At 32.2% G+C, this 25,287-nt stretch overlaps 3 protein-coding genes across 4 annotated transcripts; 1 reads left to right on the top strand and 2 right to left on the bottom strand.

Annotated features, from left to right (window-relative positions):
- Positions 1 to 1,798: 1,798 nt before the first annotated feature.
- LOC110703088 (cytochrome P450 71A1-like) lies at positions 1,799 to 5,916 on the bottom strand. The gene is made up of 3 exons (XM_021880845.1): positions 5,573 to 5,916; positions 2,986 to 3,304; positions 1,799 to 2,416 (listed from the first exon to the last, which is right to left on the bottom strand). The coding sequence occupies exons 1-3, from the start codon at positions 5,914 to 5,916 to the stop codon at positions 1,799 to 1,801; spliced, it is 1,281 nt and encodes a 426-aa protein (XP_021736537.1).
- Positions 5,917 to 11,845: 5,929 nt separating this feature from the next.
- Positions 11,846 to 13,914, bottom strand: LOC110703157 (ethylene-responsive transcription factor WIN1-like). Its single transcript, XM_021880902.1, has 2 exons — positions 13,179 to 13,914; positions 11,846 to 12,783 (listed from the first exon to the last, which is right to left on the bottom strand). Exons 1-2 carry the CDS (start codon positions 13,265 to 13,267, stop codon positions 12,324 to 12,326), a joined length of 549 nt encoding a protein of 182 aa, XP_021736594.1. The 5' UTR covers positions 13,268 to 13,914; the 3' UTR covers positions 11,846 to 12,323.
- Positions 13,915 to 18,037: 4,123 nt separating this feature from the next.
- On the top strand, positions 18,038 to 23,873 carry LOC110703249 (phospholipase D alpha 1-like). 2 transcript variants are annotated; one of them, XM_021881024.1, is made up of 4 exons: positions 18,038 to 18,321; positions 18,591 to 18,710; positions 20,848 to 22,747; positions 23,036 to 23,472. In XM_021881024.1, exons 2-4 carry the CDS (start codon positions 18,618 to 18,620, stop codon positions 23,470 to 23,472), a joined length of 2,430 nt encoding a protein of 809 aa, XP_021736716.1. In that variant the 5' UTR covers positions 18,038 to 18,321; positions 18,591 to 18,617. The 2 variants fall into 2 exon arrangements, with proteins under 2 accessions (XP_021736716.1, XP_021736717.1); XM_021881025.1 differs by lacking the exon at positions 18,038 to 18,321 and having other exon boundaries at positions 18,618 to 18,710; positions 23,036 to 23,873.
- The last annotated feature ends 1,414 nt before the right edge of the window (positions 23,874 to 25,287 follow it).

Raw genomic sequence — 25,287 nt, 5'->3', positions numbered from 1 at the left:
TTATTATTTTTTTTCTAACAATTTTATGTTGTTGGAATTGTGATTGAATTGCTTCCAATATTAATGTTATTCTATTATTTATTTTGATCACCATATTGCATGTTAAAGGGAATATGTAATTGAAAATCACGACTAATAAGATAATTTGGACAATCGGTTTAGGATCCTTTTAATCTTATTATTAATTGAAGTGATCACCAAATTTTAGAATTATGTGTGCATTAATTTTAAACCAATTTAGTTAAATAATAGTTTGGAGCGAATTGAATTATTGTTTGTATGCCTTTGAGATCACAGGAATGCTTTTCAATATAAGAATCGAGTAGAGGCCAATACGGGCGAATGTGACTCCATGACTCACTTCGTACCATCATCCCCGATCCTCCTTTCGTGGTTCCGAACCATATGGAGTTAATAATCTCATGGATTATGAATGGGGTGTAACCTTCACGGGTCAATCGTTGTTGCCTTCGTTGTCCCTTATTCATGGTTGCCTTTTTTATGATCCGTGAACGGTTTACAAGTTCCTAAAAAAACTTGTTGGCGGCTCCCTACTTTATTTGTCCCTAATAGTTGTCCCTAATCGTAATGTCAATTCCCACTTCCTATGAGTGCCAAGCATATTCACCACATGCTTTAACGTAGGCGCACTTCGAACGACGCCTATAGATACATCTCGGTGATGGAAAAGCAAAGCATCGAAGAAGATCCCATCGGTGTACTTGACCGAAGTTCAACCTAGATGGATGGCATCCGAGCCTATTGTTTTCTGACCAAGGCACTTGACTTATACCGAAAAATTAAAAAGGAGGGAAAACTACAATTTACTTATATGATTGGATGATTTTACATAAGTCGTTTGAACCATAAGTCTTATTATGTGGCACTGCATGATGTGATTGGATGTATTAAGCTTTATAATAGATCATAACTTCAGCAAATAATGTTAATATGCACCTAAGACCTCTAACTTCATTCATAAGAGAATGAGAGTAAATAACTAAATATGCACTTAAAATTTGTAAACTCGCTTTTTCTTAAAGACGCTTGGTTGGTTCACATTTCTACATGGTATAGCAATCAAATTGCAAGGACTATTTGTGTACATGACTTGTTACATGAGATACTTCGACAAATTTTGATGACAAAGGAAGAGAATCGCGAGGTTAGGTTAACATACAAAGTAGAAACATAATTATATCTGTTAGAGGATCAACTCAACCAAAAGCTCAACTTGACGGTTGAGAGTTGAGACCCAAGAATATGTGTTATACTCTATCACTTTGGTTTAGATAATCCACTAACATGTTATCAACAGTCAGCGTGACTCTGAGGTCACATGTTCAAATGTCATCCATCCTCTAATTTCAAGTGAAATATTTTGTGTTGGGAATAATCAGGAAATCCATGTCGCATCCACATTTCAAGCCTAAAAGACTCTCATATGAGGGGGCGTGATAGAGTATATAAACCAATCTTGAGGTTCAATTATCAGTTTAAAATTTTGGTAGAGTTGGTCTGTTTAATAATATTTAAGCAAATCGACTAAACATAATTAGTATTCCATCTTAGAACTTACTAAAAACAGTAGACGCACATAACGTGTAGAATTGAATCACTAAAATTGTTAGTACATTTTAAAAACAAAAGTTGATTATAAAAAATAAATAAATGTGTGTGCGTGTGTGTGTGTGTGTGAGAGAGAGAGAGTGAGTTCCATAGTATTATTTCTATAGGATACCCTAAACATATAATCAAGATGGAGAAGGGAATGAGGATGTAGCACAAATATGCATCATCAGAATTTGTTTGCAACAAGGTAAAGGATATTTTTCTTATGCATTGTAATACCAGGGTTTGCTTTGTTATCGACGTCTTCCTTGTTTACACCGGTAGGCAACTCCCAATTAAAAGAGTACAACAAATTGGCAAGCGCGAGCTCAAGGTTAGCAACACCAAGAGAGTAAGCAGGGCACATCCTTCTTCCACGGCCAAAAGGAATCATTGCAAAGTTTTCTAGTGATTTGAAAACATCTCCTGAACTCCCCATAAACCTCTCCGGCATAAATATTTCAGGATTCTTCCAACATTCAGGATCTCGTCCAATAGCCCATGCATTAATAAATATTTTAGTTTTGGGTAATATGTCATATCCTCCTATAACACATTTTTGGACTACTTCTCGTGGAATCAAAAATGGCGCTGGTGGATGCAATCTAAATGTTTCCTTCACTACTGGCTTGAAGTATTCGAGATTTGGGAGATCAATTTCTTCTATACAAGTAGTACCCTTTTTTTGTGCTTCATTCCTTAGCTCTTCTTGCACTTTTTTCATTGAAATTGGGCTCTTTACTAGCTCTAAAATTACCCATATTATTGTAGCTGTGGTGCTACTTGCTCCTGCGGCAAAAAGATTCTGCAAACATTGCATTTATTTGGGCTGTTAGCTAACATAATTAGGGATATACATGCTTCTGTTATAATATAAGTTTGTTGAACATCTACTTAACAAAAGTTTGTACATGAATAATTGTGATCAATTAGTGGCAATTTTTGTTGATCGTTCAAGAGGATTTTTAACATACAACTGATTGTAACTTGTCAAGTAGTTTTTTTACCCTAGTTTTTTGACCCATTAGCTCAATTGGTACAATGTCAGCAAATAATAAATAACCTTAGTTACATACCTGTCAATTAGGACCTGTTCTTTTCAGCTTAATTTCAGTTCAGTTCAGTTTCTAATTTCCTTCTCTTATAAATAATTCAGTTCAACTCAGTCCAGTTCATTTCAGTTCAATAAATCAGAATAGGCCCTTAGTCATTCACGCATACGACGATACAACTGGTTGCATAAAAAAAAATATCATCATTAAAGCACTATATTTAAAAATGTCATCTATCATTAAAATTCTCCATACTACGTTTAATTTTTAGACACTAAAAAATTCGAAAAATATATTTAAAGATCGAGATAGATTAAATTACCAAAAAAATTGCTTTGATGTGCTCCATTGTGAGCTTAAATGGAAAGGAAGCATCATTCTTAAGGCGAAGCAGAAGATCAACTACATCTTCGTGTTCCGAATTAAGCTTATTATCTCCAAGGTGATCGTTGATGATTTGTTCAAAAAAATCGCCTAATTCCTTAAAAATCTCTTCAAGCCTTGAAGATTTTCCGGTGAGCTTATCAAGAAAATTACCAACAAGTGGGAAATAATCATTATAGAAGAAAGCTGTGAACATAGTTTCAGCATCATGTAGAAGCCTATGATATTTGTTTCCTAACTCTTCTTCGCCGTTGTACCTGCGCACCAAACATAGTTAATTAATACTTGTAACTTCTTTATTTTCAGGTTTATCCTGTCCATGTATAATTTCAATTGTATGTTAATATTGTCAATTATTAATGAGTAGCTATACGAAGTACACGGGAAGATTTTGCATGACTATGTTTTATCTAAAATATAAATCACCAAAGGTATTTACAATAATATGATATACGTACATATGTGAATATTGCAAAAATAAAAATATTGCTATTTATATTATAATTGTAGAGTCACTTAACGAGAGCCCTCCAAATCCCCAATCCTCAACTCTCATGCATTTGAGATTTTTTTTTTTTTTTTATATCATTTGAAAAAAAAAATCAACAACTACCCATTCACTCTTTTTTTTTAATTATTATTTTTTTATTATTTTATTATGGGACTACTACTAACCTTTCAATTTATGTGTGTATGTTTTTTTGGGTACGTAGTATAACATATCAAAAAAATAAAAATGTGCTCTAAACCCCAACCCTTCAATTATAGTACTCTAAATCCCCAACCCTTCAATTATATGCATTTTTAGGGACTACCCTCCAACATTTTCCATTTCTTTAATCATCAAAAACAAAAAAATGTACAACACATTTTTGTGCAACTAGCCTCAGCGAATAACTACTTGCAACAAAACAAAATATGTAACTCCTATAGCAAGACACTAATCCATATGATACTAACCGAGTAACACGAGTAACTCCTATAACACCGAACGGGTAACCTCTATAACTTTGAAAAAGTAAACCCCATAATAGCATTGTGTGCCCACCGACATAAAAGAGTAAGACCTTGATTTTTGAGGAATATCATATTTCAGCATAGCACATCAGGTGTCAGCACATTAATTATCAATACGATTATTATTAATACTCAATACAACAGAGCTAATTAGGGTTCAACAAAACCGACAAGTCCAAAACCGACCATTACAACTCAAGTCTAAATTAGAACATCAAAATCAACTTTTCACATTTGAAATATATTTTTTCTTATATATTCCCGTGCATTTTGCACGGGTACACTCTAGTTAAATAAAAATGAGAAGAAATCTTACGAAATACTCCAAATACATTGTTTGTATATACGTAGGGAGTAATTAATATATTATACTTAATTAGCCAAAACACAGTATATGTCTTGACTATTAAGTTATGTGTATATTGTCATTATATTATTGCTCAACTTCAGTTCTTACTCGATTAAAGTATACAAAATATAAATTTCTAGTTTTTTTTAGTGGTTATAATGATCTTATATACGTAAACATTTATGTGGACCGCACTCGCGATCAAGAAGAGAACTTCCACTTCACAAGTCCTGTTGAAAGCCATTGTAGTCCACTTATGAGTGTCCCACATTGGAGAAAGAGGAGAGATAGTTTCACTTTATTAGGTAGAGGAGTACCTCCTACTATTGCCAATTGGTTTTAGTATGGAAGCTCCAAAGTCTTGTTTGTGGACCAAACTCTCTTCCTCCTTATTTGGGTTGCCCAGGCCCATTTCATATTTGTTTCGAAATTTAACATGGTATCAGAACCCAGGTTGTGGGTCTCTTCTAAACTGGGTATTTAATCTCTACTAGATAAGGATTTACCTCGATAGGATGTCCAGCCCCTAAGAGGATTATTGATCTGGCCTTATCTAGTTAGCTCTGAAATTCTAAGGACACTCATAAGTGAGGGGGAGTGTTGAAAGCCATTGTAGTCCACTTATGAGTGTCCCACATTGGAGAAAGAGGAGAGATAGTTTCACTTTATTAGGTAGAGGAGTACCTCCTACTATTGCCAATTGGTTTTAGTATGGAAGCTCCAAAGCCTTGTTTGTGGACCAAACTCTCTAACTCCTTATTTGGGTTGCCCAGGCCCATTTCATATTTGTTTCAAAATTTAACAAGTCCAATGAGATTCAATCCCAAAACCATATGATAATAGGAGTAGCCTTTTAATTTTATAAAGTGCTTAATTCTCTTATGTTTCATCAATGTGGAATACTTCATACTTATACGTGTTATTTGAAAAGATACATGTTATTTGGAAAGCTAAGCCTCAACATATACTTTTACCACTTTTACTCTCATAAGTCACAGTACAACTAATATTTCTTTTACTGAACTTCTACTTTCACACTTTCAATACAATTAATTTTTTGTTTTCTGTAAAAACAAAAGTGTGTAAATATTAATAATAATAATAACTAACTAACTAAATAAATTAATTAATTAAAAAAAACGGAGAGAGTAGTACGTACCTCTTGCCGAAACTAAACCTACTTGCATCGGCACTTGCATAATTGATAATCAATTCGTTCAAGTTGATGAGTTTAGAAGCAGAAGAGAGAGAAGAAACCTTTTGCATCAACCTTGTGACTTCTTCCCTTCGTATGTTAGCAAAAAGTTGCATATTTTTGGAGCTTGAAAAATGAGCCGAAAGTATCTTTTTCATTTCTCTAACATACTCATTATACGGTCCAAATGCTACATCTAATAAGTTGTACGAAACCTTTTTTCTACCGGTTATTAATCTATCACATGTATTTTTATCATTTGTTTGCATTGCCTCTTTGGCCAACTTTGCTGATTGAATCACAATCATCGATTGCTTCATCAATTGAAGCTTCAAAATTGGTCCGTAGGTCTTGCCTAATGTATAAAATTCGGCGTAATTTGTTTTTGAGGGGCCAAATTGGTGAAAGTTTCCGATTATTGGAAACCCTTTTGGACCAGGGGGAGGATTATAAACTTTAGTTTTTCGATTTTTTGAAAGAAGAAGAAGAATGAGAAAGATGATGGTTAAACCTAACACTAGTAAAAAATCTAAGACTACCATATTCTAGAATTTTCTTTTCCCTAGTTTTTATGGCTATTGTTTCTTGCATGGCCTTCACCATGCATGGAAAAAGCATCATATTTATAGTGTTATGAGGCAACATGCTCTTCGAGTCTTTGTCAACTTACACTTCCCACAATTCACCTAGTAATTGTTTAGTATCTTAATTAATTACTTACAATTATTATTAAAAGATCGGATCTCACTCTATTATCTATTCTCACTCTTTTCTCAATTATTCACGTTAACATTGATTTATTACGTACTCTTGTTTTGTACTCCGTGTATTAATAGAGGTAGCTAAGACATTTTTATGGTTTTTTCAAATTAAATTATGTTCTTTTTGTTTGTATATATAGGGAACATACACAAACACTTTACTCCCTCTATTCTATAATAAAAAAAAATAGTTATGTGAGATTTTATTAAATTCGTCTCAATGTGAAGTTATTTATTATAATTTTTGTTAATGTGTAAAATATTGGTTAAAAGTAAGTCTAAAAAGCCATACAAAATAAAATAAATGACAATATATTATGAAACGGAGGAATTATTTAAATGGTACGGTTGTGATTACGATGAAGATTGTGCACTCAAAAATTTTAATAAGAAGAAGCTAGTTTAGTGGCTTCTACTCCAGCATAGTTATCGTTTACGAAAGACAAGATCTTTGCACATGCTAATTTCAACGGACTATGTACGTTATATAGATCCTCCTATTTATCAATGACTTTTTGATACTATTCTTCAAAATACGAGTAATATTTTACAAAGTAAACTCTAAAATACAGTTTCTCTATTAGAAAAATTAAGGTATCACTTATTAACACATAAAATAAAAAAAAAATAAAAAAAAAAAAAAAATAAATTCAACGATTCTTCATTGATGCAAGAGCAATCTCAATGCACAAGCTACATTGCATTTTTTATTTTTTATTTTCTTTTTCAACAAGTTCAAAAAAAAAAATATTAGTATACTACTACCTCCGTTTCATATATTTTGCAACTTCGGAATATTTTATATTTTCACAATTAATACCCTAAAGTTGTAAAAAAAATATGAAACGGAGATAGTAAATGAGAAAGATAGGAAGTTGTAAATAATGTATTACCTCCGTTAAATGTTATGTGCAGTTTTGGGACATTATTTGTGAGATATAAAATATTTTAAAGTTGCAAATAACATTTAACGGAGGTTGTATAAAATCAAACTCAACACCAACATATTACAAAACAAAATCGAATAACAAATAGTATTGGTCAATTAAATAATCAATGGTTTTTCATACATAGTCCCTCTGTTTTTAAATACTTGCTCCATTTCTCAGCACGTATGCATATCGGATACAAATTTTTGATCAATTATATCTTTAATTATTAATAAGTACAAATTCTAACAATTAAAAATTGATAATCTATTCATTGATACGATTTCAACAAGTACCCAAAATATAGGCTACATATTTTTCTTATATTTAATGCCCAAATTAATGCACATCAGTCCAAGATGCAAAACACTTAGATTAAAACAAACCATTTAACCAATTATAACGTTCATGGTAATACAACTCAATCTCGAAATAGTCCCATACTCCGATAATTACACTTTTAAATTAACTAGCTATATATGATATAAGATTCTTATTTGATGATATGTTATACGGAGTAATAATTATATTATATTAATTATATTATATAAAATCTTTTTAGTGTTTATAACATGCGTTACATAATATGGAGTACCTTTTAAAAAGGATTTATTTATTTATTATTAATTGATGAGAAACCAAAAACTCAAGTTTGCCTTTTAATGACTAAGGAAAATTTGCAAATTGCAGCCATTTAAATTTCGTATTTTGCAAATTGCAGCCATTTAATTTTTTTTTTGCAAATTGCAGCCCAAAAGTTCGTTTAAATTGTAAATTGCATTCCGATTCAATTTTTTCATCGGTTTACATGTTGAAAAATCTTCGGTTAAGGTTTTAGGGGTCATTTTAGTCCTTAAGGACCCAAATTGAACTCGGAATCGGCAAAAAAATAACGTAAGTGTCTCATATTTACAGTTTCCCACAAATCGATACATTTTTGTTATGCAAAACGAGATACTTACGTTATTTTTTTGCTAATTCCGAGCTCAATTCGAGTCCCCATGGACTAAAATGACCCCTAAAACCTTATCCGAAGATTTTTCAACATGTAAACCGATGAAAAAATTGAATCGGGCTGCAATTTACAATTTATACGAACTTTTGGGCTGTAATTTGCAAAAAAAAAAAATTTAAATGGTTGCAATTTGCAAAATACGAACTTTAAATAGCTGCAATTTGCAAATTTTCCAATGACTAACGACTGTAATGAGTCCAAATATTATTGACAACTCTTATTATACACCCTTAATCCTTTATATCAAATTCCAAGAATAAAATGTGGTTCTTGCTAGCAATTCTATTTCTTGCCCAAAAATTTGACCAACCCATACTTGAGCATTTAAACATGTTATTAATGAATGATCCATGAATAATTGATTAGAAGGTTTTTACCAACCATACTACTGTATGAAAACTATTGGCATCTCCCAAATTAAGAACAATCACTTTAATTTTGTGACCTAATTAAAACTAAAATAAAATAAAAATTAAGACAAGTCTCTTTCACTTTCACTCCCACTATAACTCCACTACAATTCTATTAAGGGGGCAGGCCTATAATTGACTTATTCCATGTTAAATGGAAATTGGAATTTAGGGGCCCTTTATTATCTGAGACAGATGGCCAAGGAAATATAGCTTCCTCTTCTAGTTTATTTTAATTTATTTATTATCTTTTAAAAAGAATTACCCAAAGGTGAAGAGAGTTTCAAATGGCAAAAGAAGTTGCTCAAATTTAATCTCAAATATTTTGGACAATAAGTAATATTGAAATTTTCTTTGTGGAGGCAGATGTATACATCTGGATTTTTGATAAAAAGGCAAAATTAACATATAGTTGTTTTGTAAAAAAACGTATAATTGTTTTGTAAAGAACATATACCTGTTTTACAAAGAACGTTCAATTTTATGTTCTTTTTGTATATCTAAAGAACATCCATAATATTAATAAATAACATAAGAATATTATGTGATGAATATTATTTATATTCACCCACCATAATCTAAAGACAAATTTTAAATAACATTTTACAGTAAACAATGAGTATTATGTCACACATAAAACTGACAATAATCAAACAACACGGAGATAAAGATGTCACAAATAAAAATACATTATATTGACAATAATCAAACAACACGGAGATAAAGAATATTATTTAACAGTGTGTTATTTATAAAATAGTGTCATGTTCATTTTTTATAAATAACTATATGTTCTTTTTTTTTTTTTGTATCATATGTTCTTTTATTACGTTAATTGTATTTTAACATTATGTTCTTTTCACTTTAGATATATGTTCTTTGATTTTCACTTTAACTAAATGTTCTTTAAATTTTTATACGATGTTCTTTCCACTTTTTTTTTTCTTTTTTGAACGGATGTACTATGCGTATGGTACACCCGCCTCCATGAACCAATGATTACAGTAATTTAGTCTCATTTGCATTTTTGTACACACTTTTTTTTTAATGAATCTATTTGAGCATTGTTATATGTTCAACTATGCCTTATAATAAATTATTAAAAAATAATATTTCAAAAATATATATCTAGACAAATTCAACAAGATTCCGAATATATCTTTTCTCATATGTATTATGTATAGAGTAGATCTTCATAATAAAAGTTGATCTCTCCTAGCTCAAAGTGAAAATTCTAAAAGGGTGAGACAAACAAGAAGGATATGATAGAGAGTTGTAAAATCATGGCCTATTAGATTATGTCACGTACGTAAGATGTGTATTAAGTGCGCCAAATCTCGGATTCGTTTCTAATCACCCACTAGGGCCACTCCTATCAATTCTTGCTTTGTGAGAGAACCTACTCTAATCCAATCACTTCATTAGTTAGTGAGTTTTTATTAATTTTCAATTTAAGATTGGATTAGTAAGGTTTAATGAAACTTAAAATACCACTCACCAACAATATTGAATTTGAATTATTTGTGCTTTTAGACTATTGGTTACTAGATATATATGAACATATTCGAGGTACCAATTGCTTGGACGTTTTAAAAGCTTTAAAGATGACTTGCTTGCTCTAAATTTCTTTCTATATTTGTTAGAACTCTTAGAAGTCCTTTTTTGAAAAGTTATAAATGTGGTCCTAATAACAGCCAAAAGTTTTTTTTTTTTTTAGGAAATTTTGATAATTACCACCTTCTGTTATGTCCATTTTAGCAATTACCACCTTCTATTTTTATTTTTTTGAAAATTACCACTTTCTATTTTTAAAAACATTAAAAGTTACCATATTCTTGCCTCCCAAGTCTCAACTACCACATGACGTCATTTTAGGCCCATTCTTTCCCTTCCCTCCCTATTTCCCTCACATTTCTCATTCCTAACTCGATTCTCCTCCCTCCTTTCACTTTTTTCCCCAAAAAAATCAGAAACATTTCTATTCACTCCTTCAAATCAAAATTGACGAACAATTATTGGTGGTTTAGGGGGAAAAAAGTGAAAGGGGAGATGAGAATCCAAATAGGAATGAGAAATGGGAGGGAAATAGGGAGGTAAGGTAAAGAATGGGCCCAAAATGACGTCATGTGGTAGTTAATTGGGAGGTAAGAAGGTGATAACTTTTGATGTTTTTGAAAATAGAAGGTGGTAATTTTCAAAAAAAAAAAAAAATAGAAGGTGTTTATTGCTAAAATGGACATAATAGAAGATGGTAATTGTCAAAATTTTCTTATTTTTAAGCAAAAGGTTACTTTCAATTATATATGCCAGAATATGCCTTGAATCGATTTATTTACATTACATTAGAATATTCAATTTTATGTTATAAAATACTATATTAACTCTCCACGGTTTAACCTAATTACTATTTTGTAATTTGTATTATCCTCAAAAATAATAATACAGATTTTATTTAGCTTATCTTTTGACATAGCTCATCATCGATGAACCACGTACATATTGTATTCTTATTTGTCAATTCAATTATAAATATTTGTTGTGCTTGTCATAACAAATCGGTATCGGAGTTGATGTGAGCTTTGTTGAAGCAACAATGATTGTAGGCACCTCGTTTGAGGATGTAACGTTGATAGATAAACACAAGTCGTGGAGTTGGTCGTTTTCGAGGCAAAGACACACTGCACTCTTCAACAATGTAGTGTCTTACACAAATACACACGGTATTATGGAGTATATATTACCAAAGTATGTTTCGTCTATCCCGTCAAAAAAAATAAAGTATGTTTTGTTTGGTTGCTAAAGCTCAAGAGTTTGTATAACAAACCTATGTCTATTTTTTCTTCTAAGAAATTAAATCAATTAAACACAATTTTATTAAAATCGTGTTATACATTGATATATCTTACACACGTTAGTTATTATATATTGTTGAAGCTCATCAAGATCTTCGGTATATATAACAAAGCTACGTCTATGATTCCTTTAAGAAATTAAATCAATTAAGCACAATCTTATTAAAATTGCGTTGCATTTATATCACTCGTAATTTATTCAAAGTTTACACAACAAGAGCATAAGAAGTACTATAATAATATATTAATAAATAAATGGATTTTCTTGCAAAACTCTACTCCGTAACGTGTATATATAATTTGGTATTTCCACATACGTACAAATATATATACTTCACCCGTTGCATATTACTCCTTTGTTGTGAGTAATATGTTACGGAGGGAGCATATATCATCCTATAAGGCCATAACTTTTCCATCAAGTAGAAAATGACAAAGTTAATTGCAATTAAAATACACTAGCTAGCTAATCAAACTTGCTATTTAATAACAGCCAATTGATACTTTATAATTATTAAGAATATACTTCTATTATGTAATTAGGAAGTGTATTAGTTTAGGATTCCTAGAGTAACACACCTTCCTTAATCCTAATCACATAATTTATTCCTAATAGTTACCCAATAAGTATATTATGTACTATATACCTATATCGTACCGTACTATTGTCTAGAATATACGTAGTATAACAAACATAATATATATACTTGGTACTATATTATTGCATGGCATTAATCATCTTATATGATCAGTAATTGTTTAGAAGTTCCTCTATCATTTGCAACGCAATTTTCTCTTCTTCACTAATTCCACCCTTAATTTCTTGTGCTTCAACATTGTTTTTTGCATCAAACTTTACGGTCATTACCCAACTAGAGTTCGGTTGCCCTCCAATGGACCGCTTTTGCCATACTCTGATGTTGGAGTTCTCGGTGTCTAGCCTTAGACAAGTGAGGGAAGGACACAACTTCTGATATGACTTTCGAAGCTTCGAGTTAAGGAGGGATGAAACACTAGCATTTGGATGTGATTTTGATAAGGGTTCTTTTGATGGTCTTGATGTTATTATCTCATTGCTTGAGCCAATTTTGGTCGTGACAGGAAAATTTGTCTTAGCTTTCCGGCCACTCATTAGGACGGCCGCTTCATCGTAGGTTCTAGCCGCCTCCTCGGCGGACTTGAAGGTCCCCAACCATATCCTTCTTTTCCTTCACAAATTAAAACTTCAAGTTTAGATAATTCATCATGACTATTCACATAAAATTCATAATTAGATTATTATTGTTGCCTCGAGTATTGAGTCTATGCAAAATACTCCTATATCAAGAAAAAAATTTGAAAAAACTCATAAATTAAAGTACAGTAATCAATAAGTAAATTAAAGGTGAACTAAGAATAAAACACCACTAACTTCGACAAGATTTTATGCACAAATAATTACACACAATACGCATGATTAGATACCAAGAGGAGTAGTGCTAAATTTCTTGATATTGTGGAAATTTAATTTTATAACGCGATTTTAAAATAAAAAAAGGTAAAAAAAAATAAATTAGGGTTTTTATAGTAATAGTATAGTAGAGATTAGAGATGAAGTACGTACAATAGAGGATGACGAATCTCAGCAACCCAAGCACCCCAATGGCGCTGCCTGACACCTCTGAACTTCTTAGTAGAATGTAAGAGTCCCATAATATTTGGGAGTGAGAGTGGGTGTGCAAAGTACAATGGGATAGTTGAGATGGTTGCTAATTATAAGTGTAGGTAGATGGAGATGAATTCAAGTTAAAGGTATACGTAAGTGATTTGAGGTCTATAGGTAGATCAAATATGCCCCACAATGCATTTAACTAGAACAAGGCTTACTTGTCGGCTCCGTTGCTAAATTTGTCTTATTCTATAGTTTTCTCGTATTCCTATAACTTTCTATTTATAGATGACAGCTGCACGATCAAATTTAGTTGATAAATTTTAAGGTGTGCGGCGTCTAAAAGTTGAGGTCAATTTTTGTTTATTAAACTTTCATTTATATCTATATCAGTGCATATAAAAAAAATAATAAAAATAATATCAATGCTAATTAAAGCTTTTAAGCCTCTATTCAAAAAAAAAAAAAAAAAAAAAGCTTTTAATCCTTGCTTCTTCACTATTGCTAGTCCACTACTCCGTACAATCCAATCCCACCCCATGAGGCCGTGTCTCTACCTTCGCTAAAATTTTGATACCTTCATTTATGTCATGTAAAAAACTTACAAGCTAAGTCAAAGTCTTCATATGTGTCTTATTGGATCAATTTTACCCTATTTTTGGCTCACATTATTAGATTTATTTTAGACAAATTAGTTTTTACAAGTTAAAATATATAAGTAGTGTAGCTTCTCTCTCTCTCTTTTTTTTTTTTTTTTTTTTTTTTTTTTAAAGATAAAATTAAGTTACTTAGACAAATAATTTTTTTCATATTTCAAAGCAATTTATATATGTATCTCAAAAAATTTCATTAACAAAAATGATGTATACTTTGTAGAATTTATTATGTCATAATTTTAGTAACAACACTCACAAGTGCTAGTAACTTTGTAAAAGTTGTTTTAAAAAATTAACTTCAATTTTTCCAATAGTAAATTAGTCACATTTATGATGGATTGGAGTATTGTGGTTTGATTAAAATTTCGAAGTAGGTCATATATTATTGACGAGTCATCCGAATTAGTTCACATCTATACCTAGTTATAGTATTTTCAAATTAGTTTTTTTAAATGATCAATATTATTATTAGACAGTAGTATATATATATATATTAGACTATTAATTTCCATCCGTAGGTATAATTATCAGTTCATGTAATTTTGAATACGAGTAAAGTTTAGATTAAATCTTATATCTAGTTTAAAATTTGGGTTATTTTAAATCTTATATCTAGTTAAAAAAAAAATTGGGTTATTTTTCCCTTCATATTATTAAAATTAATATCCACATGCATAAAAAAACAAAAAACTTTACCTACCAAATAATTGACAAATTGCAAAATAAGGAAAGATTTTTTAAAAGTATCAGCCTAAATTTTATTTTATTTTTAATTTTACTTTTCATTTATTTAAAAATAAATTGTGTGGTGTACAAAAATAAATAACGATCGTCATGCAAGTCGCCCTCTCCCAATAATAGACGTAAGTACATTAGGCCAATTTGGCTTGCATCATTTTACCTTTCCTTTGAACGTAAAGTGATTGGAGGAGAGATAAATATAAGCTGCTTTTTAGCAACCAATTGCAGTAATTACACTTTGGAGTTTGTTTCAGTGATTACGTCCTCTTTTTCGTTCGTTTTTTTGGTAGGGTGGTGATAAAACAAGCACATGTAATATCATCTCTTATATAGTTATGTGTTAGTACTCCAACAAAATATAATTATTCCAACAAAATATTCGGATTTATGTAATTCTTCGAACTACATTATTATAGCCTTATAGGATCTCTTAGATGAATTTATACAATTCTTCCAACAAAATATTAGGAGCAACTATCGTACATGGATTGTATAGTGTAAAGGTCTTGTATAAATTTATATTGTGATATATTTCGTATGAAATAAATTTATAGAGAAAAATATTGTCTCATAGGGTTTTGTTAGATTTGTCTCGAAATAAATATAGTTTTATAATACCAAATTCAATTTTATTTTTTCCAGAGTTGTTAAAAGGTAGTGTAATTAGAGTGTGTTACTTTGATATATAAATTAAAATATACTTTGTTATAATGTAACCTATATATAATTTATCTAAAGTGAACTTTAAATTACCAAATGGCAGGGGTGTTAAATATCGTCATAAAAAATAATCAAAAATGTCAATATTTAGTACAACTTTGCCCTTAATACTTCATCACTATCTTCCCTCATGCCACCAATCACTAACACCTTGTACCGCCACCTTGATCGACGATGACCACCACCACCACACTAATCGGCGACAACCACCATCACCTAGACCGGTGACCCACCAGGTTTTCTTTTTTCGGCAACTGCAGTAACCAAGGCCCAAAACTTCAGTTACCCATTACATGTTAGGCTGTAATCGTGTCTGGTGGCCGGTTTTGGGCTTCAGTTGCCGAAATTTTTTAAAAAAACCACCAGCTTCTCACCGGCGAGGGAAGGTGGTGGGTTGTCATTAAGGGTGGGTGGGGGATGTGGACGTGGTGGGTCACCGATTAAGGTGGTGGTGGTTGTCGTCGCCGGGTAGAATAATAAGGGGTGGTGAATTAGTATGGGTATGGTTGTCCATTCACACCAAATATTAGAGGTGGTGATTATTTTTATGGCAATGTATAACAATCTGCAATAAATTATAATACTTCATAAAGTATACTATCTCTGTCAATTATTATATGCAACATTGGGATATTATTTGTGAGGTATAATAAAATAAATTAAACTCACTCTTTATTTGCGGTTAACATTATTCAGAATTTCAGACTGCACCTTCATGTGCATGCATACACAGATACACACACTGACTGACACAGTGACACACAAGAGATATGTTATTATGTAGTCTTAAGGAAGTGCGCGATAATACTTTTAATTCGATGCGTTAATTTATAATAATCTTTGTTATCTTTAATTCTTTATTGCTTCAATAACTAATTATAATAAATATAATTGCAGCCTTAAACCAGCCAGCCAAAGGGATATGGCCAAAATATGGGCACGGACGCCATGCATGGACGGTGGTGTTAAGGTTAAACAATGATGGATGTATTGTTTCCATTAGCTTAGGATAAGGTTACTTCAAGGCGTTTTATGTTATCTAGAATTTAAGTAAAATTACTTCATTTAGTTATTGAAGGGTTACGAGCATTATACATTTATACAAGCATGAGAAAGAAATCATGAATTAACCGTATATTAGTACTTTGTCAGTGTCAAATGTGTTGCAAGTATTATGCGTCTTAAAGATTGTGAAGAGTCTGTCTTTAGACTTTAAGGATCACATGTTCAAACTTCATCATCTCGTATACTTTGAAATAGAAGATTTCATTATTTTCCCCTATACTTTCAAACATTAGTATATACTTTGTACCTTTTTTTTTTTTTTTTTTTGAACGGATACTTTGTACTTAATTTTTCAACTTTACTTCTTGTCATAAAAAAATTACAACTTTACTTGATCCACTTTTATAAATGGGATTAAGCAAAGCTTCTTTGATTCATAGGTTGCCTAGGCTGGTGTAAATTTGGCCATGCAGGCCCACTTTTGCGGCCCATATTCAACAAAATAGCTGCAAAATCTATGTCATTCATTAACAACTTAACAAGTTTTTTTTATTATTATTATTATTATTTTTTTAACAAGGTGTTCTTAATTGAAGGAAAATTAATGACTTGTATGATTCTATTACGTACACCTTTTTATTTGGTGGTGTTGTTGTTGTGTGTGAACAAATTAAGCTATATAAGAAATATGACTGTTAAATACTGGTTTGGGCCGCATTCTCAAACCAAAAGGGATAGTCCACTTTACTAGTCGAAAGGAAGTTTTATTTCAAAATTATATGGCAATAGAAGAATTAGCCCTTAGTCTTATTAAGTGATTAACTCTTTCTTCTTCAATTAATGTGGGACATTTACATGTGGTAATAGTTGGGAGGTTTATTCATCAATCATCAACACTACCATATACAAAATATGTTTCTTCTTTCTTCTTTTTGTATTTATGGTGCCATAAATTTCAAAATCATCTCATGATGCTTGTATTGTATATATTATTTGCTTATTTTAAGTAATTTGGATGTTTTAGTATCATTGTAGACTTGTAGTGAACTATTAATCAATCTTTTACTTTAACAATATAAGAAGTACTTCGTATTTAATATTAGTAGTTCACCATACTCGTAATCTCCTAATTTTGAACCGATATTTTACTGTGCTTGTGTATGGTCTAACATACATAGGTTATTTAACTTCCACAATAAAACACAACCATCAAACAACTCATAAAGACAAGGTCATAGTTTACAATTGCAACTAGACTTGTCCACAAGCCCAATTGAAATGAATTGATCCAACTTAGCTCTCCTCAATTTGACATAGTTTCACCTCATGTTTCTCTTGAGTTCTCTCCCTCTACCTCAAGTTCTCAATCTTCAATCTTAGATTGAACATATATTTCCACTAAAAACAACAAAGTGAAGTTTCCTTCAATTCACATTTCACCATTTTGCACACAATAATCAATGATACTTTTTCGTATACATATTCTCAAGGTGGAGCGTGTATTATTGTAACTATCTTTACGAACTCTGCGCACATGACACATGCACTCGTCACATAATATCACATACCATCAATTCCACTAGGATAATATATAATGTTTAAACCGAGCTATCAAATGGTTATCCATTACGCTACTCACCCATCCATACAAAAGGAACTAATATTTGAAAATTAAATATCAAAATTAGATAAATTCACACAATTAGTACAATTACAAATTAACTTTATGTATTCCCGTAAAAAATTTAGACAATCCTCAAACATTTACGGATCTCTTTTAATTTAATTTGACATTCCTAAATTTTCTCTCTCCATTTTACGCGCAATCCACTCACTAAACCCCACCTTTTCAAGAGTCAAGATCCCATCTTTGATCTATTCATTAATTTAATCGGACACATTCTCTTCACCTCCCCCTATAAATCCTCGTTTTTGTCAGATCTTTCATCATTTCATCCTATTTCTATTTTTCCCATGTAATAATTCTAATTTTCTCTTGTTTTTTTTATTTTATTATTATTATTAAAATTTATTGTAATTATCATCCATTTTCATCAATGATCATCATTGAATTACTTTATTGATCTAGCTATTTTGATCAACATTGATTTTATTTCAATTGAATTTTCTGCTGGGGTTTTGATTTTGTGGGATGTGATTGGATTTTTCTGATGAATTATGTGATGGGGTTGACGAATTTTTGCAGATCATAATAAACTGATTTGATTTTGGTTTTTGATTTCAGTTGGAATTGAAAAAAAAAAGGTGAAAAATGGAGCAGATTTTGATGCATGGAACTTTACATGTTACGATTTTTGATGCCAAGGATCTTCACCATGGTAGCGAACCTGGTGTATTCCGCAAGGTCTTTCTCTCTCATCTATATATGCATATAGTCTTTTTATTTTTTTTTGGCACGTAAGGGTAATAATGTAGACGGGATTTGATCCCGAGTATTGGTACCACCCGTCACGACTTTAATTTGGCATCCACTCTTATATTTGTAGTTGAATGTATATATGTTGATGAATTGTGAATTTGTGGTATGTTTTAAATTTGGCCACCCAGATTTTATTTATATATTTTTATTTATGTGATTTGTGTGACTGTGATTAAATCTGAAGTTATTAAAGTTTTATAGTTGATGAATAGATGTAAGATTAAAAAGGGGTCAACTTTTAGGCCCCATCATCATCCATTGAAAGGAGGGTATCTGAAACCTTAATAGAATCCTCCCATTAAATGTGCTTTTGAGGTTTTAAGTTGTACTTGTATTAGAATCATGCTTTTTTTTTTTTTCCAAGAAAAAAGTGTTAAAAAAATTAAATCAATGAAAAATTATTGATGAGATTTGTAGATGTGGTTGAAAGTTAAATGATACAGTTGCTGTTAATCAAACAAATGAAATTGGGTGATCAATTGAAATATGTAAAATGTTTTGAATTTTCAAAGAAATTTTGATGGGTGTAAAAATCTTTAACCATCATCTTAGTCTTTGTGTATTTAAATTTGGATGTTACATAATAGGGATTGACTAATTAAATTGGCAAACAAGCAGCAATTATAATCGATAAAAAGATGTCATATGTATATCTCAATCTGACATGACATGTTCCAACTTTTTTAAGGCTTTGTAACAGAAAATGCAAATAATTGTGTTTGATTATCTGATTTATTTTACCACATAGAGATTGCTATAAAAGATAGATTGATGCACTTTAGGGATATATTGTAGTTTTTCCAATCCAGCCATGCTTAATATGCTGGTACTCTCACTTTTTTTCTTTATTATTTACGTTTTTACACCCATCACCATCAGTCCAACAGGGAAAATTGCATATTCAGCTGTCCTTAATACAACCTTTCGGTGAAGCCAATGACTTGTATCCTACTTTCCATTGTTTTCGAACTTTAGTTCTTCAATGTGCTGATTTCTTCCAAATGATTGGAAAACTTCTACTTTGAATGGATTTTAATTTAGAGTGGAGGGGTATCCAAGTTACCCTAAGATATGCATCAAAGTCTGAAGTACAGTGAATTTATTAGATTATATAATTAGCTGAATATTGATCTGGTTGCCTTGTTTATCAGTCAATCTTTGCATTCCTGTGGCCTCTTGTAGCTAATGATAACACCTCAGGAGCTGGTCTAGCTTTGAGTAAAATTTCACCAACCTATAATACTGCTGCAAAATTTAACCACTAAATTACTTTATATATATTATGTTGACTACTCTGTTAATTTACTATCATTTGTCTTTTTATTCAATTCTGTTTGTTTTGGAACATTTGTCTGCTTGTCTTATTCGATTATTACTTGTTTAATTAAAATATTGATGCATGATCACAATCACTACCAAAACCTTAGTCTTTGTGCATTAATCTTTTATACATACTTCGTATCTTTAAACATAAATTTGTTCTTAATAGCTTATTTAGCTTTCGTTTCATATTCCCTTGTACGACCACATATCTTCAAAACAAAAGGGCCTGTATGATTCAGTTCGAAAGAGCATACGCATGTTTAATTGTTTGTCCATCAACATTTATGTACATCAGCACTTGGCATTTGGGCAATCTTTTTGGAAGGAAACCCCTTGCTCAATTGTTCTTTATGGTGTTAAGACATTAAGTTGTCATAGGTAGTGTTCCTTCAGAATGCTGCCAGTCTTCCAAAATCTGATAAACTCATTTAGGCTTTTTGAATAGAAAATTCAGCTTCCAGCGTTCCAGGTAATGTTCCTGCTGCCGTGCACTACTTATGTTGACAACTATCCGAACAATTTAAGATGCTTGTCCAATTATGGACCTTTTTAAAATAATATGGTGTAATATCACCATGTTAATCATCTCTTCTGTCTAGTAATCATTGAAAGTGTTAGACTACTGTATTTGATGTTGTTCTGGTCAGGCCCTCTTCTTTTTTTTACTTGTTTTCCTCTGTTGTGTCCTTGTGAGTGCCATGTTGTATATTCTGATATATTGGCAAAAATTTGTTTGCAGCTTATGGCAAATATTGAGGAGTCTGTTGGTGTTGGGAAAGGAACTCCTAAAATGTATGCAACCATTGATCTTGAAAAGGCTAGAGTTGGGAGAACTAGAATGATAGAAAATGAACCCTCTAACCCCAGATGGTATGAGTCATTTCATATATATTGTGCTCATTTGGCTTCGGATATTATTTTCACTGTGAAAGATGATAATCCCATTGGGGCGACATTGATTGGAAGAGCATATGTACCTGTTGAGGAAATCATTGAAGGGGAAGAAGTTGACAAATGGGTTGACATTTGTGATAGAGAGAAGAACCCTCTAGATAGTGGTGCTAAGATTCATGTGAAGCTGCAATTCTTTAAGGTAACCCAAGAGAAGAGTTTCAATCACGGTATTAGAAGTGGAAAATATCCTGGAGTTCCATACACCTTTTTCCCACAAAGGAAAGGATGTAAAGTCTCTCTTTACCAGGATGCACATATCCTGGATAATTTTATTCCAAAGATACCTCTTGCAGGTGGAAAGTATTATGAGCCTCACAGGTGCTGGGAAGATATATTTGATGCAATTACTAATGCAAAACACCTTATTTACATAACTGGATGGTCTGTATACACCGAGATATCACTGATAAGGGATTCAAGGAGGCCAAAGTCTGGTGGTGACATTACTATTGGCGAGCTGCTTAAGAAGAAGGCAAATGAAGGTGTGAGGGTCTGTATGCTTGTGTGGGATGACCGAACATCTGTTGGTTTATTGAAGAAGGATGGTTTGATGGCAACACATGATCAAGAAACTGAGGAGTACTTCCGTGATTCTGAGGTACATTGTGTCTTGTGCCCTCGCAATCCTGATAATGGTGGAAGCATGGTTCAGGATCTACAGATTTCTACTATGTTTACTCATCACCAGAAGATTGTTGCGGTTGACAGTGCAATGCCTGGAGGAGGGTCAGAGCAGAGGAGGATTGTTAGTTTTGTTGGGGGTATTGATCTTTGTGATGGGAGGTATGATACTCCCTTCCATTCTCTATTCAGGACACTTGACACTGCACATCATGACGATTTCCATCAACCTAACTTTGCTGATGGTGCAATTACAAAAGGTGGGCCTAGGGAACCTTGGCACGACATTCACTCCCGTCTTGAAGGACCTATTGCTTGGGATGTCTTGTTCAATTTTGAACAGAGATGGAGAAAGCAGGGTGGGAAAGATGTTCTAATCCCACTGAGGGAAGTTGATGATATTATACCTCCCTCACCAGTGACTTTCCATGATGACCCTGAGACTTGGAATGTTCAGCTGTTTAGATCAATTGACGGTGGTGCTGCTTTTGGTTTCCCTGACACACCTGAAGAGGCAGCCAAAGCTGGACTTATCAGTGGTAAGGATAATATTATTGATCGAAGCATCCAGGATGCTTATATCCATGCAATTCGCCGAGCTAGGAATTTCATATACATTGAAAATCAATATTTCCTTGGAAGCTCATTTGCATGGGAGCAAACAGATGATATCAAGAATGAGGAAATCGGTGCCTTACATCTGATCCCTAAGGAACTCTCCTTAAAGATAGTTAACAAGATTGAAGCAGGTGAGAGGTTCACTGTTTACGTAGTTGTTCCAATGTGGCCAGAGGGAATGCCGGAAAGTGGATCAGTTCAGGCTATATTAGACTGGCAAAGGAGGACAATGACAATGATGTATAAAGATATTATTGCTGCTCTGCGGAAGCAGGGTAGTGATGAGGATCCTAGGAACTATCTGACGTTCTTCTGCTTGGCCAACCGGGAGATGAAGAGGAGTGGTGAATATGAACCTTCAGAACAGCCTGAGCCTGACTCTGACTATGAAAGAGCTCAGCAGAACCGGCGATTTATGATTTATGTCCATTCAAAAATGATGATTGGTATGCTCTTCACATCTTTTTTTCTTCTTTGTATTTGTTCCCCCCCCCCCCCCCCCCCCTTCCTTCCCTCTCCTCTTATCACACTACAACAGTTCAACCCTTGGACTTATATTCCACCAAAAAAGGTAGAATGTCGATAATCACTCTCTTGTACGTCCATACAACCTATGGATTTCATATTTTTATTATATGGTTATTTTCCTATGGAAACCTCATAGCTTAAAAACTTTTAAACTGTCTCTGCAACTAGTTTATGACTGCTACTTATATACTGTGTTAAATCTGTAGTTGATGATGAATACATTATTGTTGGATCTGCCAATATCAACCAAAGATCAATGGATGGAGCAAGGGATTCTGAAATAGCCATGGGGGCCTACCAACCACACCACTTGGCAACTAGGAACAAAAGAGCGCAGGGTCAAGTTCATGGATTCCGAATGGCCCTGTGGTATGAGCACCTTGGCATGCTTGATGACACTTTCAATCAGCCTGAAAGCAGCGAATGTGCTGAAAAGGTAAACCGAGCTGCAGATAAATACTGGGATCTTTATTCAAGCGAATCTCTTGAGCGTGATTTGCCTGGTCACCTGCTTCGCTACCCTATTGGTATATCTAGTGAAGGAGATGTCACAGAGTTCCCAGGCTCTGAATTCTTCCCTGATACCAAGGCACGAGTGCTTGGTACTAAAAATGACTATCTTCCACCTATCTTGACTACTTAAGCTAATCCATTCTGAGAGGTAACAACCCTTTTACTCGTGCAGTCATGCTATTGTGAAACATACCGGGATTAGGCAGAATAATAAAGCTGTGTTTTTTAGTAGGCTGGTAATTCGAACTTTCTACAGGTGTATTCAGGTTTTTACAGGGAGTTTTTATTTTCATTTTTCAGTGATTTTGGTAGTTACCAAATCTTTGTTTGAGTTGACTTGCCTTCGTAACAGATCTCTCAGATTGTTGATGATAGAATCTGTATAGGCTATCGACGTATGTACTTTGTTGTGAAGTTTTTCCCCATTTTGACTTACTTTTGCTAAGATGAGGCAACAGGCTATAGTTCGTGCTTTGATTATGGTTTCAGACAGTTGTTTAAGTTTGCATCAGTTATGTTCTGCATTTAAAAGTATCTGTGTCATTTTGGAGTAATTCTTTGTTAAATCTAGAGGCTTGTTAACATTAAATCTACACCGTTGATTATTATTATGTAAATAATGGCCATTGATTAAGGGCCTATTCTGTTGAAATGAGCTGAGCTGAACTGAATTGAACTGAATAGAGCTGAAATGAATTGTTTATGAGAGAAGGAAATTAGATATTGAACTAATTGGAGCTGAAGTGAACAGACCTAAGTTAACAAAAAAATATACCCAAAAAAAAATCATTATATATTCTTTTCCTTATTCCTCTAAAAACCTATAAACTACTCCAACAATGATTTTCTGCAAAGTTTGGATATCCAACACAATCAATTTGAAAGATTACGCACCATGGTTAACCAAAAGGAAGATATAATATATTGCAATTGAAGAACTTTCCAACGAATTTGCATTTATCATTGAATATGGCTGTCGAAAATTAGCATCATATACCCAATTCATGACATTTATTGGGAGAATTTTATAAAAAAATAATAATAATAATAATAAAAAAAAAGGGTTATTTAGAGGAGTGAGAATCACTTGTAAAGAAATCCATCAATTAGTGTAAGAGTAAAATTGATCTTATCCAATTATCCATGTACTTTATATTAAACTATCCAATGTATAAAATCATATTCCATTTTTGAAGATTAGTTGTCAGTTTTCCATTGATTGTTTGTTATTCTTTAATCCTATCCATGTTAATTGTTCCTCTATGGTTATTTAATGGAAATGAGGTTAAAGGTTGAATACTTGGAACTTTCAAAGTTCATTAATGGCATTAACAAGTAGTTTTTTTTAATTTTTTTTTCCAAAATAAATTAGTTTTTAAAATCATTTATAATTTAGAAGTCAAATGTTGAATTGATAAGATTAATTTTTAATATTTAAACGGTTAAGATTGAATTTTTTTACAATGGATACATTTTTTATTTTGTGGAACTATTCTAAAGTCACACGAAGTAGAAAGTATTCTTATCACTTAGATCACTAGAATATGACCCCTAAAATTGGAATTATACTTGATTAATCCAAACTTAGGATTAATTTAATTAAGATGTTGATTGAAGTTTGGATTTATGCTATGCATCATTGCATCAATATTAACCTTATACTTGTACTTTTTAAAATACGTAATGCAAATGAGGTTAACTTAAAATAATTGTGTTAAGCTTTGTTTAGCAACATAACATGCTTTACTATTGAAGATGCTCACGTTATATCTCATTTGCTTGTGTACTCAACAAGACTATAGATGAGGCATGTCCATAAGTTATCAAGGATGTAATTATTACTAACGTAATCTTATAAGAAATGTTGCTTTTGATAGTTATGTGGTTGATTATAATTACGCAATCTATAATCGAATTTGTGCATCACATTATATGAGGCCTAACT

This window comes from Chenopodium quinoa, unplaced genomic scaffold (assembly GCF_001683475.1).
Source record: "Chenopodium quinoa cultivar QQ74 unplaced genomic scaffold, ASM168347v1, whole genome shotgun sequence".
NCBI lineage: Eukaryota > Viridiplantae > Streptophyta > Magnoliopsida > Caryophyllales > Amaranthaceae > Chenopodium > Chenopodium quinoa.
This window is presented reverse-complemented; position numbering and strand designations above follow the sequence as displayed.